The sequence below is a fragment of the Phyllostomus hastatus genome, unplaced genomic scaffold (genome assembly GCF_019186645.2).
Source record: "Phyllostomus hastatus isolate PE091 unplaced genomic scaffold, TTU_PhHast_1.1 phas_scaffold_93, whole genome shotgun sequence".
NCBI classification, from domain to species: domain Eukaryota; kingdom Metazoa; phylum Chordata; class Mammalia; order Chiroptera; family Phyllostomidae; genus Phyllostomus; species Phyllostomus hastatus.
The window spans coordinates 29260717-29274878 of NW_025334042.1; the positions used below are offsets into that span (position 1 = coordinate 29260717).

Sequence of the window (14162 nt, forward strand, 5' to 3'; positions counted from 1 at the left end):
TTTAAATTGTTACCTCATCCCACATCAATTATGTAACTTACCTGGAACTATAAAATGCAAAATAGCTCTAAGGGCCTCTAGCTGCACTGATGATGACGTCACATGACTTTTCATAACCGTTACTATGTTGGGGGCCACTGCTGCCATCACGTCCAGGGAAGTGTTACTGGGGATACAGTTTTGGAATACTTATTAAAAGTACAAACTCATCTCCTTGTACAAGCACCAATTTGAAACAACTGCATGCAAACAGAACCAATATATATATATTCTCAGAAAAGACTATATGAAATTGCATTTGGATTCAGTAACAAGAGCATACATAATTTTAATTATTCCTTAGTCAAACTTTAACCTCAAGAAGTTGAATTTACAGTAACCTGGAAATTCTTTTATTTAGTTTCAAACACAAACAACTTCCATATGATCTACACATGGGTTATTACTGGCAACAACCCTCAAAAGCAGATGTTACTATTCGCATTTTCCAGATGAAGAACTCAGGCTGACAGAGGTTAAATATCAAGGTCCTGCCACTGGAAGGTGACAGAGCCAGGGATGGAATGCACACTCCCCTGACCCCCAAGGCAAGGGCTCTTTCCATCACACCACCTGCCTCTTCCAGAATAACTCCTTGGACCTCTTACACAGTATTCTAATTAGTTTTGTTTGCATTCAAGTCTTGATCTCTTTAAGGTACTTTAGCTATTCTTTCTTAATTTCATTTTTTATTTTCAATTACAGTTTATATTCAATGTTATTTTGTATCAGTATTCACATACTTTACAAAGCTGTTTCCCCTATATTTCAAGTACCTGCCTGGCACCATCCATAATTATTGCAATTTTATTGACTATGTTCCCTATGCTGTGCTTTATTTCCCATGACCATGTTTTAACTGTCAATTTGTACCTCTCCATCACTTCACCTTTTTCATCCAGTCTCCCAACCCTCTTCCTTTCTGACAACCATCAGTCTGTTCTTTGTATCTATGAGTCTATTTCTGTTCTGTTTGTTTAGATTGTTCTTTATATTCCACATATAAGTGAGATCATATGGTATTTGTCTTTTTCTGTCTTATTTCACTTATCATAATACCTTCTAGGTCCCTCTATGCTATTTTAAATGGGAAGATTTCATCCTTTTTTATGGCTGAGTGGTATTCAGTAAGAACCATGCCCTTGCTTTGCATGGTTCCATGGTCATTGAGATAGAGTCTCTCTTTTCCACCTTAAATTCCAGTTTAAAAACACATCCCTTCTTTTTAGCCTCCCTCCTTTGGTAACCCCAGCTGGGTTCCTACCACTGTTTGTTTTACCATCACTGCCACTGCATTATCACACTGTGTAATAATTATCTGTTGACATATCAGTCTCCCCAACTAGACAATAAGTTTTCAGTGGCAGGCCTGTTGTCAAAGTTAACTTTGAATCCCCAGGACGGGAACTGTGTGCATGTTACATGTGCATAAATAGCCAGAAACATTAATTGTCCAGAATCTATAAAATCTTAAACTATAGGTTCCTTCACTGTGTTTTCCCCTCATTTCATACACATCCACAACCATAAAAAATATTTAAGATAAATGTCATTTAAATGTTCAAGAGCAACATGTCAATAAAACACAATTCAAAGATATGACATATACAATATAAACATAATTGATAATAAAAGCAATGCAATCACATTCTTTATGTCTATAGATGTGCTACATATAATTCCTCATGGCATTTTCATTTCATTTATTCATATTTAATAGCAGTATTAACAATACCTATGACATAATGAGTGCTTAAAAATGCACCAGGGATTATCCTTGTCTCTATTTTTAAATTAATTCATTCAATTCTTACATCATAAATTTATAGTCTATGAGATTGCTATTATCACCCCTTTTTACCAATGAGGCACCTGGAGTGTACAGATGAAACAGCTCGAATTAGTGGGAAAACCAGGGCACAACATCAGACTTTACTGCAACAACCGTGCCCTTTTTGTGTTTTTATGTGTGACAAGTTTCCCTATAGACTGTTTTGTTTGGCATTTGCTCAGGCTATGACAAAGTTACCTCACACTCTTTGGCATAATGAAATGCAAAAAGACACTGAGCATTCCTGTAGCTCCACCACCCACCCTCAGATCTGACCTGGGAGAAAACACGGTCATTTCAAACAAAGGGACAACAATCATAAATATCAGTTGTGAAAAAGTGACAATTAGAAACCATGCCCAGATTTGAACTTTTCTGCTTTCACACACAATAACTTGAAAAACTATTTAAGTTTATGTGCTGTCTCACTTGCATTTCACAAAACATAGTCAACACCAAGCATGAAGCACAAAAGCAAACCTTTGACATATTTCTACAATCTCTACCAACCCTTTCAATATTCAGACAAACTAAGTCTATGACATCATGATGTGAGATTATATTACACAATGTTTCAATTTTCAAATGCCTTGTTTTTCTTTTCATTCTTAGAAATATGACTGAAATATTGCAATTCTGCCTGGTCCAATATTATATATTCTGCAAAAGTGTATGAATCTGTATTACCTTCCTTCAAAAAGATGATTTAGCATTTTGCAGCCACTTTCAGCCACTTCAGGAGAATGTATGTGCTTCTGCATTAATTCCAACACATTCAGGTATATTCCTTTTGACAACAGGATTTTTCTGAAATTAACTACAAGATTTTTTTAATGTTACTTGTAGAAATGAATACACATTGCAATAAGACACAGAATACTAAGATAGTCCAAAATTGTAGGAAAGTATATACAAATACATATGTACTTTATATTTCATTGGCAACTTAAAGATTATTAATGTTTGTTTCTTTATAATACATACTATTTCCAATGGCTTTTCATTTATTAACCATTTGTTGAGGTTTTAATTTTAAAAGCTTTATTCACAGAGTAGTCTGGTACCAAGGTAATCACCATACCCTAGTCTTGTGAAAAAAGTGTTTTACAGAACTGTTTTAAAATAATACCCTCCAAAACAAGAATGAAACTTATATTTCATTCTAATATTTAAAACAGTTTCATGGAAGGAATGTGGTTATATAGAGCTAAGATGCACTAAGTATACTAGACACTAGTGATCTAGGAATAAGTCACAGGTGTGTACCTTCATGTGAAAAGGAATAAAAAGCCCTGAAATAGACCACAGATAATTACATATTTTCACAAAGTAATACCAAGGCTCAAGAAACATGGAGATATGCTTTATAACTAATTTTACCTTATATTTAGAAAAGTAACTACATACCAATAATAATGATTACAGAATAATTTTCCTTTTCCAATAAACTTTCTTCACTAAATGCAAATCCAATGTCTTAGTCTCCATATAAATATCAATTGTTTTGAAACCTCCATATATAAATACCAATTCCAACATTATACAGTATAATTCAATAGCTTGAAAACAGTAGGAAAGGAAACTTACAAAGTTTTAACAAGTAGTGTTTTGAAAAATGAGTTATCAATCTCCAATTGGGAAAGGTGAAAAAGAGGATAAAACTCAGAAATAAGTGGAAGTGATACACACATTCTAAATGACATCCAAAATCTGAAAAGGCCATACCTTTTAAAAATATCTAGACTATCATATATTAAAATGTGATAAGAAATTGGTTCTTTTGCTTGGTTACTTCAGAAGTTTTAATAACCACTCCTAAAATGGTTAAATTCTAACCAGGGAGATACTGTAAAATACGGAAACTATTCTAGACAAGCAGTTCTCACATGTCAAGTGAGCCTGAGTCACTTGCAAGGCTGTGAAAACACAGACCGGCTGGGTCCCAACTGCAGAATGAATGATTCAGTAGGTCTACGTGGGGCTCTAGAATTCACATTTCAATAGGTTCCTAGGCAATGTTGCTGGTCCAAAGACCACACTTTAAGAACCACTGTCCTAGACACTGACATAATTTGAGACTTGAAAACTGAGAATAAAATTTTCATGAAATACTAGACCTAAGAAAAGAAATTCCATCATAGGGCCACTTTAGAGTTTACAGAACATTTTACACATTTTAGCTCCTTCACCAACTATCTACACAACCCTCTTGACCTCATCCATTCCATTTTAGTAATAAATTACCTGCTTGAGAAGGCCAGTGACACTACGCAGCTTCCTTCAGGTCCTTCCTCCAACACTCACCTCCTTCCATGTCTGCCTGCTCACAACTGCATTTCCTCTGGGCCCGAACATACACCCTCCAAAAAATTGCTTCATTTTCTTTCTTAGCTACTTGATGCATCAGATATTTTAATTTAGTCTTATTATCTACCGTACTTTTCGGACTATAAGACACACTTCCTCCCCCCACCCCCAAATTTGGGAGGAATGATGGTTGTTAATGCTGCTGTTGAGTTCTGTTTACATTTACATTGGTGAAATATTATGTTATTTATGTTATTAAATATTTTACCACACTTTTTGCTTCAAACTTTTTTTCCTATTTTCCTCCTCTAAAACCTAGGTGCATCTTATGGTCCAAAAAATGTGGTATCTTCCCTACTGAAGTTTAAGTTCCATGAGCCTGGGATTTTTAGTTGATGTATCCCAAGTGCTTTAGGAATTCTGGGGTACATAGCAGGCGCTCAATAAATACTGAGTTAATTAATTAAATTAAAAATGTCACACACAATGTTAGATCCTTTGCCTTGCAGCCACAGTGGCAGAACCTAATTCTTCTGGCTGCCAACTCAGTCATTTCTCAAGAAAACCATATTCATTCCTGCACAACCAATGTTCTCAAGTATCTTTCAACAAAAAGTTGCCCATGGAGGATGGTGGACAAGCTGCCCTATGCCTTAATTCTTTCCTAAGACAGACCTTCAACTGCAAAACAAAACGATCTGAGGACAGTTTACCTGGCAGGTGACCAAGAGCAAAGAAAGAAGTAACCAGAAAGAGCAGAGAACTGGTTCTGAAGAAAGACATCAAGGCTGACTTCAAATGTAACTAATGTTAACACACCATAATAAGAAAGAGCCCAAAGCTCACAAAATCATGGTTGTTTTGTTGGCATATCAATGATGCCTTCCATGTGGTTAAGAATGACAGTACCAACACAGGCTGTTTGTACGTGGCAAAGGCTGACCTCCTCTCCGAGGTGCCTCACACAGAAACAGTCAAGACTGGTCCTCATTTTCAGGAGTAAAATCCCTATCCAGCCTCTGTGAATTCAAGAAGAGTGATTCCTTTCCTTACCACTCCTGCTGATTCATTATCCTCAGGGACACCCTATGTCTGTCTCTAAGAGCTCCTGCCAGCCCAAGTCTTTTATTAAAGTGCTATCTGAGAGGTGGACTGAGAAAGGAAGAAAATGAAAAAAAATTTTCCTCTGGATTTGACCTCTATAACAGCACAGGAAACACATGAGGAGGTCCCTTGATTCCTTTCACTCTACCCAGGACCTCTATTACATGAGTCCTATTTCCAGGTTTTCAATATTTTTCTCTCCTTTTTTCTCAAAAAATAGCCTGCAAGTGCTGCCAAGTTCCAAGGACTTTAAAATGAGTTATTTTTTTTCTCAAGATTTTCTGGTAGTATTTCCTATTCATGAGGGTTGAAATCTAAATAGGCTGAGTCTAATTTTTAAACCTCAAGAGTCTTTCCAAAGCTTTTTTTTAGATTTTATTTATTTATTTTTAGAGAGGGGGGAAGGAAGGGAGAAAGACAGGGAGAAAAACATCTATGTGTGGTTGCCTCTCACGTGCCCCCTACTGGGGACCTGGCCCACAACCCAGCATGTGTCCTGACTGGGAATCAAACCAGAGACACTTTGGTTCACAGACTGGCACTCAATCCATTGAGCTACACCAGCCACGGTTAAAAAGTTTTTAAAATAAAACAACAGGAACAGTGTATGAAGCAAAAAAATGTTTTTAAAGTAACCATTTGGTGTTTATTATAGATACCGAAAAAAATCCCACTGGACACAAATAAAAGTCTATCAATAAGAAATTGGTTCATAAAATAGAATATAGGTATACATCAAAAAACCACACAGCCACTAAAAATGATAATGTAAGATTTTATACTTACCAACATAAAAAATGTAAACTTGGTTAATAAAAGAGTATAATACAATCCCATTCTGCAAAAATATAGGAAATATATTGTATATTTCATGTGTGATTATATATATAGAAGCCCAGAAGAAACATATCAAAATATTTATTTTCTTCTTTATTTTTATCTGTTATATCTGTATCTATATTACCTCTATATCTGTTATACATAAATAGATAGATATAAAATACTTACATATGTGATATATGTATATACTTATACGAGGGGGGACCCAAAAAAAAGAATTTACTTATAAAAACTTGTGTATTTATTCTTACTTGTTTAAACTTGTTTTCTTCAAAACACTCTCCATTTGATGCAATATACCTATCAAGACATTTTTTTCCACTGCTCAAAACAGTTTTGAACTCATGGATTTTTATGCCTTTTAGTGCTTCTGCCATTTTTTGTCTCACATCTCCCACATCAGCAAATCTTTTCCACTTGAGGACTTTTATCATCCAAAGAAACACATACAAGTTGCTCAGGGCAGGATCCGGTGAATAAAGGAGGGTGGGGCACAGGAGTCATGCCATTTTTGGTCAAAAACTGCTGAACACTCAGCGCAGTGTGGGCAGGTGTGCTCGTAAATCACCCATCATGAGATGGGCAAATATGCTGTGTGTTCAAAAACATTCACTGAAGCCGAGCACTGCCTCTCACAACAACACCAGCTAGTCCACTGATACAGATGGGTTCCTAGAACACTCACCTAGTGGGGAAGCCTGTACTACAAGGGGCCCACCCTCCAAAGATAATTCTGTTTTTTTTTGAGTCCATCCTCGTATATCAGATACATATACATATTACATTTTTATAATGTATTGCTTTTATAATTTAAAAGACATCAAATGTGTTTCCTTCTATTAAAAACTATGGTGCACCCCTTACCATTTTGTTCTAAGAGAGTCGACAATGCGTTCGCAGATGCCTGAAAAACTTCTTTTGATGTAGAATGCATCAGCATGGAGAGCATCACTTCTCTGTGAGCTGGGAACCTTTCATAGATTCAACCACAATGTCAATAAACAATCTTTTTATTCATTATCTCAAACGTTCATTTATCATTGTCTAATCTCTCTAATAAAAAAATAAGGGCATATAAACATTTTATGTCACCTCCACTTAAAAGAGTGAATTATAGTTAAATAGTTTTAAATGATAAAAGTTAGAGTTTAGTCCATTAAATACTAATAAATTAGTATTTCTGTTTCATCAAAGTTGATAAGAAGTAGAGGGGAAAAAAGACTTAGCAACTCTATGAAGAGGTACTCAAAATTTTAAAAAAAGATAAAACAAGAAAAAGAATGTAATGGAAGCAAGAAAGGAAAACTAAATATTATAAAGAAGCAGTGTGCGTTTTTTTTAATGTAGAGTATTTTCTTTTAGCAATGCATTTATTTTAAAGATTCTTATAAATATTGATGAATCAGTGTGCTATGAAGTGAAATTTATAACTGCAACATGAACCTACCTTACCCTAACCTCTTGAAGATTGCTCAAAGTGATTGAGAATTACCATTTCCTTTCAAAATGAAGATGTTTAATTAGATAGCATATGTGTTACTAATTCTCTTCTGATTGCCAGTGGATCACTATGCAAACAGGCTGTCAGGATTTGAGATGTAGAATATTACCATTTAAGTTTCCAAGAAGTCATTTCAAAAATCCAGAGCAAACAGCACAAATGTAAGCAGCTGCCATAAGACAAGACATGGCTTACGGTCCTGCTACAAATCCGATACACACAGATCTGTTTACAGTTGTGTCTTTGGAAGAGAGGGAGTGCTCTCTTGAATGGCACTCCCATAGAAAGCCTCCTCAAGAGCTGTCCGCTACAAATAATGCTCGTAAGAGAAGACAGGTCAGCATTGCAGTATCAAGTAGGAAATCACTGTAGGAGCCTTATACCACCTTTAATTCCTGATACTGACAACCAGCTGGCCAGTCACTGCAGCAGAAAATGCCACAGATGGCTCTGCGATTTCCATCACCTGAGATTAATTAATATGGCATTTTTACATGAATGGCCATGAAATTGGAAGTTTCTTCCTTGATGATTCATAGTTCACTGAATTATTATTGATTCCAAATGTCTCGGTAATAACCCTGAAACACACAACCTTTTACTAACTACTGAAGGCAGTGGAATGAAAATTTTGTGGCAGAACTTAAAACATAAATGCCTATATTAAAAACATTTCTAATAATAAAGTTTGCAGTTATGATATTTTATATGGATTGATTAAAAATAACTACAATTTTATATTAAATTAAAACAACTGACTGGCCATCTTCATCTCCAATCTTCTCGTGCAAATTGTTTTGGTACATAAGGAGATTGTTTAGGGCCCAGCATGCAGCCTCCTGGGTTAGAGGAGAAAAAAAAAACTGTCAAAAAATAAATCATTGAACAAACCATTTTGAATAACTAAAATATTTATGGAGTCCAACCTGCACATGCTTGTTCTTTCTGTGCCCTGTTAAGGCTTTGTAACAGGCTTGTAGCCAAAACAATTTATCTTCATCCTCATCATCAGCGTTTTCCTGATTTTCATTCTTCTCCTCTAAGTCTTGATTTAAGAAAATGGTCTCAGCTTGAAAAAATATATAAATATATGTCTTACAGTTTGAATGACCAACTCTAAGTCCCTATTTTAAAACATTATTAACCAAGTGAACTATTCTTTAGCACTGGTCTTGGTATATTATAAAGGCCTTTTTAATATATTACATATTTTATAATATTGCTACACAAATACTCAAATGAGGAAGAGGGTATCAAACAAAACTAATGGAACAGAGGGAAATTAATGGAGATTACCTGCCCTATAGCAAAGTCAAATCAATGATCTATCTACTGATGTATAAACTTGGGAAAGGTTAGTTCCCTTGAAAATATCCTCTACTGGAAAATGCATTACATTAGGACAGAGAGGGCATTTAATGGGTCCTTCTCTACATGTGACTTTCTTGTTATAATTTTAACAGTCAGGATCAAATGCCCCTGGTGGGAATTTCCTTTTTAGTAGAGTTACTTACTGAGGAGTGCTAAACAGCTGAGCGCTGCAATTTGCAATGCCGCATTCTCCGAATACTGCTTCACGGCTTTCACCACAAACTCGTGCACCTCGTTTAATACCAGGATATTAAAAAAATTACCTAAAAGTTAAGTGAGATATTAGCTGTGTTCTCACTCATGGAACTTACATTATCTTTAATTACATAACAGTATTAAATCAGTAAATTTGGATAATGAATATTTTAATGCCATGAAAACATATTTATTTTAAAATAGTGTAGTATAATTGCATAAAGTTTTGAAAATTGATTACATGCAGTCATGCAATAATGTTACTTTGTCAATGGAACTCACTGGGCAAAAGTAATGATGTGTTTGGGTCACATCAACATTATGCTGCTTGACTCCCTCTCATGTCCTCGTTGTATAAAAAGCAGTTAGGTGTCTGTCACACATGGCACTACTGCACTCATTGCACACAATGGCTTAATTTTCCTGCCTTCTAAAAGATGGGGAGGCGACCCTCCCTTGTCACTGAATTCTTTTGCTGAAACATCTTTCTTTCACTTACAAGAATACTGCTAAGAAAGCCCATTGGCACGCTTCTTACTACTTGATCTTGTCTGTGAAAATCTCAGAAGAAAACTAAGCAAAGTTTCAACAGCTTTAACCCAACCCAGAAGTTCCACACCTTTTCATACTCATTCTTCTGAGAATCAACACATCGTAAAAAAAAATCTACACCCTTAAGAGAAAAAAATTTATAAGTGATGTTTCAGAAAGATGGGCCTCCTTCCTTTTGGTTTATTTGTAACTCACTAACAGTTGCCAGGTTCCTTCTAAAAGTACGAATGAAACTCTCATTTAGACATAAGTGTAATTAAATGATTCCTGAGACACAAAGCCAGAACTGAAAAGGATCCTATGTCATAAAACACCTAAAGCCCAAACTAAAAGTCAATGGTTTCAAAATCAAAAGGCAGTTTTACTAGGCATAGCTCTGTTTTACCAATACCTTTGTATGTTCTTGCCTCTTCCATATTAACACACTAAATAGACATCCTCCCCAGAATCAGCAATCTCTAGTGTTAGAGTCATCTCAAAAAGATTTTCCTCTACTTTTCTCAATTTATCCAACTTGGCTCTTCTCCCTACTATTATTCCCATGCCACTGCCAACAGTTGATGTCCCACCGTTACTGTGTGCCTCTGGGCAAACACCAGCAAGACAGGTTTATTTTCAGACAATTTATGTAAAACTACATAGTAAATTGTGGAAGGCTTTGAAATGCATCCATAATTAGATTAAATCCATAATTAGATTATATATTTTGACAAAATGCCAAGTATTTGTTTACTGATTTTGAGTTCTTATTTTAGTTATGAGGATGAAGTTAAATTTTATCCAGCTTCCTTTGAAACTGTAATAGGGACAATAAATTCTCTAGTCATAAAATGGGAAAAAGATTGTCCTATTAAGAGATAAATGAGAGAAAACAAGCATCCTTATCTAAAAATAAATTTGATGGCTTTTTACTTTCAAAAAGTTACGAACACCACAAAACTTCCAGTGGTATGCCAGTTGTCTGGTTTATTTAATGTCAATAGTAAAATGCCAAGCACCCTTCATGTGCCATTACAGACCTATTTGGTAATCAAGTACCATTTCCCCACTCACAACAATAAAAACACTTCTTCCTCTTATTCATTTCAAAGGATTAAGATGAACTCATATTTTTAAAATAAGTTGTGCAAGCCACAAGTTGTAACTTGACTGTGGTGAGTTGCAAAACATGAAATAGAGGATTGTATGTTAGTATGCTACTCATCTAGCTATTTTAAAGGATCAATATTTGAATTACACTCAAATGTTCTCAGATATCACCTAGCTAACACACCTAGGTGTGCCCTTCTTCATGAAAGCATAATAAATAAAAATCACTCCTTATAAATGAGATAAACTAGAAAACGGCTCCTACATTTTAGAAGGAAATGCTTTTGTTTAGGGATGCAGAAATCTAAGTTCTCAGCCTCATTTCACCCCTTACTGATGACATGATCTTGGACAACACACACAGACTTGATGAAATGGGTCCTCATCCATAAGTATGGATATATGGTAACATGCCTTTACATTTCAATGTTTCCTTCATAGTTTCCAAAGTCGTTCCCTATATATAGCAGATTGGGGTGGGGAATTGTTTCTTGAAACAATATTGGAAGATGGGAATGGGGCAGGGAAGCTCAACAAGGAGCTGAAATAAGAACTGTGAGCTGAAAGCGAATGGAGACCCAGAGTAGTCCCATAGGAAAGTATGGATCACTGCGATCCAGAGGCTAGCCTTGGACTCTCTCCAAGATAGGGTTGTTCAATCAGAGGCTCCCACATTCGGCTGGGACCTTAAAAGATTCTGAAGTGTTCCTAGGTCAGTCCTGCGCCCTGGCCCCTAGCCAACATCTCTGGAGGAACATCTGTAATTTAGGTCCTCAGGATTCTCAGACATTAAATTCCATCAAAGAGATACTGACAAGCATACAGGAAAATAAGATTATGACAGACTGGCAGTCAGCATGGAAGCAATAAGTTTATATTCGTCTTATAAACTTATAGGACTTCTTATATTGGAATTATCCAATGCAAAACATGGATTATATGGGTTAGTGATTAAAGATACACAAAACAGAATAAAAGAAAAGAGAATGAGAAGAAAAAAAAGAACAAATAAGAGGCATTCAAAAGTTACCTGGCAGATCTGAAAATAAAAAGAGATTTTAAGAAATGTATTTAAAAATTGAATAAATGACCAACTTGAATTTATTACTAGAGCACAAAGCAGCTTAATATTAGAAAACCTGTAGATGTAATTCTCCATATTATCAAGAAAAAAGGAAAACAACTAATCTTAATATTTAATATTTTCTAAAATTTAATACTTACCCCAATAAATTCAATAAAAATGGGGAAAGCACACATGTATAAACAAAAGCAAACAAGAAACAGAAAAAAACTTCTACTTCTTAACTTGATAAAAGCTATTTATCACAAAACAAACAAGAAACGATTAATTTTGAAAAACTTATAATAAGCATAGTCTGGATGGGAGAATATTTAAGCATTCCCTTTAAAATCAAGATCAAGACAAGGATGCCCACTATCGCTCCTTGTATTCAACACTGTACTAGTAATGCTGGGCCATGCAAGAAGATAAGAAAATAAAATTACAGATTTAATAAAAAAAGGAGGAAAAACCCATATTGTCATTATTAACAAATTAAATAATTGCAACATAGAAAACCTGAGTATTTACAAATAGATTATTAGAATTAATAGGTTTAGAAAACCTAGTGGTAAGACCACCACTATACAAAAAATCATTTGCGTTTTTCTTTATGCATACACAGCTTAAAAATACACTGTCAAGGGATTGAGCAAAAAAAGAGAGAGAAATTTATACTATAAGTAAAATAGGTTTCATAAGTCAAAAGAATAAAATAAAATAAAATGTCAAAATATATACCATTTACACTAACAAAAATATATCCAGAAATAACTAACAAGATGTACAAAAGAAATTGAACTCCTTCTTTATAAAAAAAAAAATTCCAGGCAGATGTAACACAATAGTGCTTAAATTATAAAGATTTGCTATAAAATATTATTTTAGGGGAAGGAAAAGACTTATTAATATATATAAAAAGAGTAAATAATAAAGTAACTAATTATTAAATTATATTACAGAAACCACCATAAAGATGATGAAAAGGCAGGTCACTAGTCAAAAGAAGGTATTTCCAAACATATAACCAACGATCAAATCATTTTATATAACTGTATGAAAAACTACTTAATAAGTCTTATAAACATAATGTTTTAATTGCAGATGACAATGTTCATCATAATTTCATTTTTATTAAACAAAAACAAAAAAAACTGTCAACACAAAATTCAGGAGAGTGTTAACCTCTGCAGAGGAAGCAGGGGAAACAAGTCACCCAGAGTAGCTTTGCCAACCTTGGTAATGTACTAATACTTAAGTTGTATGGAAAGTCCTTTTGCATTATGCTTCACATTTTCTACATGCTATGCTTATTTTTTGTACGTGTCAACTATTTATATAATGATACTTTAAATATAGTACTAATAATAAGATAAGACTTCTCTTACATTACACATCTGTTTTTACCACTCCTTTTAAAATTACGTCTAAGCATGACAGAACAGTTGACAGTTTTACATTTCTATCCAATGTGTGTCAGTATGTGACTTTTCCAACAACATAAAACATACATATGGTATGTATACTTACATCATATAGACTGTGATAATAAATGATAATAAATGAAACGAGAATTATAACTTACCTAATGTAAGCCGATGGAGCAAGCAGCAACTCACTTCCTGAATTTTTTCGTTGACAGGGAATGCTTTCATGGCTTCTACCACAATATTGTAACACCTCACATTGCCACTCATGAGCACTTCAACATTATTGCCTAAATTTAAGAAATCATGATCATCAGTAAGATAACAATTCCTCCTTTGAAATATGCATACCAAGACATCTTATATAGATTGTAAATCTATGCCAGCATAATGCTTATATTTTCAAATTTAAATACCATGTTCTGTCAAATAACTGTAAAAATACTGCGTTGTTCATTGAGAATATAATAAGACCTAGGGTTCATTTCTAGCATTAAAGGAAAGTTGCTTTATTCCTGTTTCTTGGCATAAAAACTTGAACAAAATAAAAGGAAAATTAAGAGTGTTTTTATATAAATATAATGTCTTGGCCATGAATTTTCAAATAAATGAATTTAGGGCCTATTTCCTCATCAGCCATTAGTCCATTGGATAAAAGCTTTTAATTGTTTCTTTTCCTCAAATCAACAAAAAGTAAAGATTATGCTCCACAATTAAAAAGCTGAAGTCAGCTATGATCTATTTTCTGTGCATTTCAGAAAGACAGCACAGCAGCCAGCGTGCACAGCAACAAAACCAAGCTTCCCGGAGGCTGCAGACTGCAAGACAAGGAAAAGAATGGGG

General features: G+C 34.5%; 1 protein-coding gene across 2 annotated transcripts in view; it reads right to left on the reverse strand.

Annotated features, from left to right (window-relative positions):
* LRRK2 (leucine rich repeat kinase 2) overlaps positions 1–14162 on the reverse strand; it is a 135098-nt gene that overhangs the window by 105079 nt on the left and 15857 nt on the right. For both annotated transcript variants that reach the window (XM_045829139.1, XM_045829138.1), the window contains exons 7-13: positions 13478–13609; positions 9137–9256; positions 8549–8691; positions 8382–8461; positions 6986–7092; positions 2558–2687; positions 42–166 (exon numbers count right to left, since the gene is read on the reverse strand). In XM_045829139.1, the coding sequence (XP_045685095.1) occupies positions 42–166; positions 2558–2687; positions 6986–7092; positions 8382–8461; positions 8549–8691; positions 9137–9256; positions 13478–13609 (837 nt within the window). The remainder of the gene's footprint in view (positions 1–41; positions 167–2557; positions 2688–6985; positions 7093–8381; positions 8462–8548; positions 8692–9136; positions 9257–13477; positions 13610–14162) is intronic.